The following is a 6,000-nucleotide window of genomic DNA, read 5'->3' on the forward strand; positions in this document are numbered from 1 at the left end:
CGCAATGTCATTTGTGGTTGTAGTGCTGGCTATCTAACTTTATAACAAAGCAATAAACACTACATATGTACTTCTACAATACAGGCGTCGTATCAGGTTAGTGACAGTTGTGGTTATATTGTTGGCTCTGCTCTTATAGAAGTCTAAGAAACATCACATCTGCATTCCTATGATTCAGCATGCTATATTCAATCTTTGCTCGAGCCCGGAGAATTAGGCTAACGAAAGTTACCTTTGATATTCAAATCACCGCACCGTGAAGTGCACTTCGTTTCGATAATACTGACGTATGGGCTCTAGTGAGTGCTGACGTTACACCCTTTCAACGCACGTGTTGTCAATGTGCCTGGTAAGCTTACGATGTGCACGAAACTACTATACTTACAAAATACGTCGATCCACCGCGTAATATTTGGCTCAAATCCTAGAAATGGAACATAGAACTACACTCGCTGACTGCTTCGCATTAAACCGATTCCCACAAGGAGTGGTATCTGCCAAATTTTGTCAAAGAAGGTCGATCAATCGTGAAGTTTTTTTAACGGGAGCAACAGTACAAGTCTAAATAACGTGCGGGTAGACATGGCTGGTGATACTATATATGTTGTCTTCTGGCGCGCCTCATATTAGCGAGCATGTTGCCTCGATGCTGCGGGGCACATTGACACGAGAAGCACAGCTGGCCATTTGCTCATTTCTAGCTGCATGCGTGGTGAATCGACCCAACGTTGTGACAGTGAGTGCTCGCTGTCATCAGCGGAGACGTGTTCATGCTTGCGGGACGCTCTATCCATTAAGATAGTGGGCGTCAACATACATGCGCGTGCACACACGGACACAAGAGAACAGAAGCAGACGACCTTAGGAATATCCTAAATAGCAATCGGTGAGGAGAAAAAAGAAGGAAAGGCAGGAAGATTAACCAGACGCGCGTCCGGTTTGCTATCCTACGCTGGGGGGAAGAGAATTAAGGGAGAGAAAGAAGGGAGATAGAAAGAAGGGAGCACACAAAAAAGAAATACACGCGAGCTTAAAGAACACTGCTGCGTTCTATAGTACTGGACTAAGGATCTCAGGCATATACGTTCCGTTGTAGAGAGTAGTGTCATGGTGCCTACTGAAGGCTTGCAAGTACTGGACATAGAACACCCAGTTCTTGATGTACGGACTGAGCGCAGGGCGATTTCAGCTTGCTCACAAACACGCGAAGTGTGTCCAAGAGTGACTGAAGCACTATGATGATCGAATATTTACTGAAAAACATAAGAGGATAAAAATTGAGATCCTTCTTTTGTGTATAGTTGTCGGACAGGTTGATAAGGCTACGTGTTCACCGTCTTGCGGGTCAAACTAACTGCTGTTTTGTAAACGGGGGGGTGGGTATCATCATCAGCCTGTCTACGCCCACTGCAGGGCAAAGGCCTCTCCCATGCTTCGCCAGTCAACCCAGTCCTGTGCTTTCTGCTGCCACGTTATACCTACAAACTTCTTAATCTCATCTACCCACCTAATTTTCTGTCTCCCCCTCACGCGTTTGCCATCTCTTGGATTCCAGTCAGTTACCCTTAATGACCACCGGCTATCCTGCCGACGTGCTACCTGCCCGGCCCATATCAGTTTCTTCTTCTTGATTTCAACTGTGATGTCATTAACCCCCGTTTGTTCCCTGACACACTCTGCTCTCTTCCTATCTCTTAAGGTTACACCTATAATTTTCCTTTCCGTCGCTCGCTGCATCGCCCTCAATTTAAGTTGAACCCTCTTTGTAAGTCTCCAGGTTTCTGCTCCGTAGGTAAGTACCGGTAAGATGCAGGTATTATATACCTTCCTTTTGAGGGATAGTGATAGATTACCATTCATGATTTGATAATACTTGCCGAATGAGCCCCAACCCATCCTTATTCTTCTAGTTATGTCACTCTCATGGTTCGGCTCCGCGGTTACTACCTGTCCCAAGTAGACATACTCCTTTACAACTTCCAGTGTCTCGCCACCTATCGCAAAGCGCTGTTCTCTGCCAAGATTGTTCCCCATTACTTTAGTTTTATCTAAAGATATATCTAACGGGTATATTAAGGGGTGTATCTAAGGGGTATATTAAACTGTAACACGGTAAAGCAAAAGGCACTTACCTGGCAAAGTATCAGACGAAAGCTTCCCAGTGGTGAGCATGACGTCGCGGAAGTTGAGCGCAGCGTAGTAGACCGTACAGATGTTCTTGTTAGCGGAAATGGAAGGAAGTGCATAGCTCAGGGGTGACACGTACCACTGCAGGCTTGACAAGTCGCCAGTGGTCTCTATGTCGAGGCACGCAAACTCCGTTCGAATTTTCGGAGAACCACCTACACGAAGTACAGCAATAATTGTAGACAATACGGTTACCTTTATTGACCTAATGAATACGCGCCGATGAGGAGTGGCACACTGCGCCACTCATATTTTGTTTCCAGATATTTTCAGGTCAGTAGAGAGGGGACATAAGGTGGCTTACATCGTTACACATCTTGTGCCAGGAGTAGGAGCAAAAAATAACCGTTATTACCTAAGCCCTACATTTCAAAAAACTAATAAATGGGCCGGTTGCTGCTGCTTACCTCTGGACGGGCTTGTATGCCTGGAACATCGCCATAACTTACAGAATTACTGAAATTCTTAACGTATTTCGATTTCCACTTCAGTATCGGTTATTTAGGCATTTGTGACGAGCAGTCATAGCTCAACGTTGTTTTACTCTTATGTGTGCTGTTATGTGACCGTGTTTAGCGGACTTGTATTATTATACACCAGAAGGTAGGACAAAATGTGCCTTTGAAGTAATTAGGGCCATCCGAGTCTGTAGTCCAAACCTTGCCGACTTATGCTACAATAGTTTTCTTTTGCCAACATATTGATAACACCGCCAAAGTTGGCGACAAGAAAGCAGATCATGCGCCTTCACACGAGAAAAAAGGAAAACAATTAGCTTACGTTTCGCTGGGCTCGTGTGTCTGAAGGATCCCCACTGGCCGTCACGGTAAATGTTCATGACCAGGTCTTTTGCTAGGATGTCTTTGTACGTAGGGTTCCTCGCACTGAATTCAATTTCTTCTGACTCATTCAAGCTTGCGTTAAAGAGGCACCTGTAGGAGAATACCAAACTTAGCAATTGAGTTTCATGTATGGCAAGCCGATTTTCCTACTTACGCTAAGCGACACTGATAGGGTGGTTCACATGTTTGCGCGTTGCGAACAGACAAGCGCGGCAGCTAGACGATGAGGTGGAGATTGTGTCTATAACGTACGAAATGGTTTCAGTTCTTAAAGAGCTTGTGCCCTTCACATTGAGCGAGCTGGGCGTTACACAATACTCCGTTTCAAGCAGAACCACAGCTTCGTACGTGACGGACGATGGCCTGTAACATCCACTCATTAGCCAATACACAGCGTGGTATGCACCCAATACAAATGCGTCACGAATAAAAAAAACCAATGATGACTACGATACTCCTAATGCGAAGTTAGAGAGCAGATTAATTCTGTTCTCGGTGGCGCTGAGCTTCAGCTCGGGAAGTTCAATTGACATCAGTGGAATGCGGAGCACCTCCACTGTTTGCATCGCTCATTGTTGTGCAAAAAAAGTGAGTACAGGGGAACCCGTGGCTTGCGTTCCACCGATTTGGCGCGTCGTCACCGTTCTCCAGATACCCGAACAGCATGCTTGATTACGCTTGGACAGGACATCCTCGGAGCTTAACTTAAGGCAACTTAGAGCGACTGCTTTCGGGTACACTAACGCGAGCATGTAGCGACCTGAGGTGTGTTTGGTGGCTTCGGTGTCCACATTCACGTATCGTGCGCTTCATTTGCACAGCGCCGCTTGCACATAGGTCGATGCAGCTTTTCCAAGAGCGACAATCAGCACGAAAAAATTGACGCGCGGCAGCAACATATATTTACGTTTGCAACGCAAGCAGTTCATGCTGCCATGAAATGTGTGCCACCTCCGTAACTGTTTCCGGGAATTCCTGCGATTGTCTACTTTTCGGCGCTTATCTACCAGAGTGTAGAGACGTTTCGACCAGTATTTGCACATTGTTGGCTGTTTGCACTAAGATGTGACACCGTAAGGTCACGTGTATACGCAAATTTGGGAATAGAATGCGGCTGAGGCGCAAAACTTCTACAATGTACAAATCATTCTGCGAACGTTTGCCTGGTGAACACTCATCAAAACTGAGCCAACGCGTAACTGCATCTTCGAAGAAAGAGAGTGGTGAAAGTACAAGGAAACCGCAGTTGCACTACAGAATATAACCGGAAACATGTCACGTTACAAGAAGCCTTTGCCGCCGGTTGCTCCATGCATGTCATGTATCTATGCCGTGATTAACATGAAACCGTATTAGTGCTCGTCTACGACTTTCTACACTCGTGGCCGTTGCGTTCACTTGATATATATCAAAATTGGTATTGTATGACATGAGCATGTGGAGCACATATGAGAAAGAGACTCGACACGTCCTTCCAGTGCCGGAGCCTATACACAACTAACTTTTTATTTATTTCCGCGCCCCTCGCGTCAGCCTTGCTGCTCGAGGTCTCGCCTGCCCTCATATTCCTTCACCGTGCAATACCATCGATGCCGATGGCGCTACATAGTTCCTCCTTTCAGAGAGGAGCATGGTCTCCGAACGACATAACCACTACTTGAAACTCGGCTCATTGAAGTAGCGTCCGCATCGACGCGAACGTAGACGTGGGGGACTAAATTGAGCCACCCAATTGCGGGAGTCGTCTCTCTGTAGGCTGTCTTCAGCCGCTCGAATGTAATGCCGTCAGGTGTACCGTGAATATCCACGATATATGTCGACTCGCGTTTTTCCAGTACCGGAAAGGGCCTGAGGTAGTGTGGGTGTTGAGCAGGCTGAATAGGTCCAAAACGCACGAAACCGTGGGTTGCACTAGTCAGGTCAGTTGTAATGTAAGGTGTGCGTGCTGTGTCTAAGATCCAGGAAGAGGTCCCGAAGAAGGTGCGCGTACTCGTGAGGAGACAGAGCGGCCGATGGTGGCTGTCATGAGAAGAAATTGCTGGGCAGACGGAGCGGAGTAGCGTAGACGAGCTCCATGCTCGAGAGCCCGATGTCCGATTTCAAGGCGCATCGGATACCCAGAAGTACCAGTGGTAAACGTTGAACCCATTTCAATCGCGTGCGATGGGCAATCAGTGCTGCCTTGAGCTATCGATGAAAGCGTTCCACGATGCCATAGATCTGGGGATGGTAGGCGGCCGTGCGCAGACGATTCGTGCCAAGCAAGCGCAAGAGCTCTTGAAAGAGAGCAGACTCGAATTGCTGTCCTCTGTCAGTGAAAATCTTGGTAGGGCATCCGAAGCGGGCAACGCTTGTTGTGATAAATGCTGCCGCGGCCATTGCAGCAGAGCTGTCTTGAACTGGACTCGCTTCTGGTCAACGAGTAAACCTGTCGACAGCTGTGAGCAGGCAGCGAAATCCGTCACACGGTGGTAGTGGTCCAACGACGTCTATGTGAACAATGTCGAAACGATGGTCAGACTGAAGAACTGGCGGGTTGGGCAACAGGGTACTTGTGGACTTTTTTGCACGTTGGCAGGGTGTGCGTACCCAGTCGCGTACATCTCCGTTCATCCTGGGCTATACGTAGCGCGATGAAACAAGGCGTTGCGAGGCACGAACGCCGGGGTGAACGAGATGGTGCTGTGTGTCGAAAAGCGGCTTGTGTAACGTGCTAAGGACAAATAGTCTGGGTCAAATGGTGTCTCCGGTAACACTTCTTTCAATGATGCATGAGGTGTCTAAGCGAGCTCCGCATGGTGAAAATGGACGCTGCGTGTCAGAAGGTGTTGACGGGCTTCATCGGTATTCCCGGCGTGACGCAAGTGTTCCTGTCGTAAAAGTTGTGTCTTACCTCACCAGAAACAACCTTTGCCTCTTGGCCTCAGACAAAAAGTTGGGTTTCCTTTTGCTGGCAACGCATCGTTCATTT

At 47.7% G+C, this 6,000-nt stretch overlaps 1 protein-coding gene across 1 annotated transcript in view; it reads right to left on the bottom strand.

Annotated features, from left to right (window-relative positions):
* Positions 1–5,642, bottom strand: part of LOC125756235 (fatty acid synthase-like) — a 40,464-nt gene extending 34,822 nt beyond the window's left edge. The window contains exons 1-3 of the mRNA XM_049415423.1: positions 5,458–5,642; positions 2,968–3,119; positions 2,133–2,342 (exon numbers count right to left, since the gene is read on the bottom strand). Of these exons, the coding sequence (XP_049271380.1) occupies positions 2,133–2,342; positions 2,968–3,119; positions 5,458–5,642 (547 nt within the window). The remainder of the gene's footprint in view (positions 1–2,132; positions 2,343–2,967; positions 3,120–5,457) is intronic.
* Between the last annotated feature and the right edge of the window lie 358 nt (positions 5,643–6,000).

Source organism: Rhipicephalus sanguineus, chromosome 4, assembly GCF_013339695.2.
Source record: "Rhipicephalus sanguineus isolate Rsan-2018 chromosome 4, BIME_Rsan_1.4, whole genome shotgun sequence".
NCBI classification, from domain to species: Eukaryota; Metazoa; Arthropoda; class Arachnida; order Ixodida; family Ixodidae; genus Rhipicephalus; species Rhipicephalus sanguineus.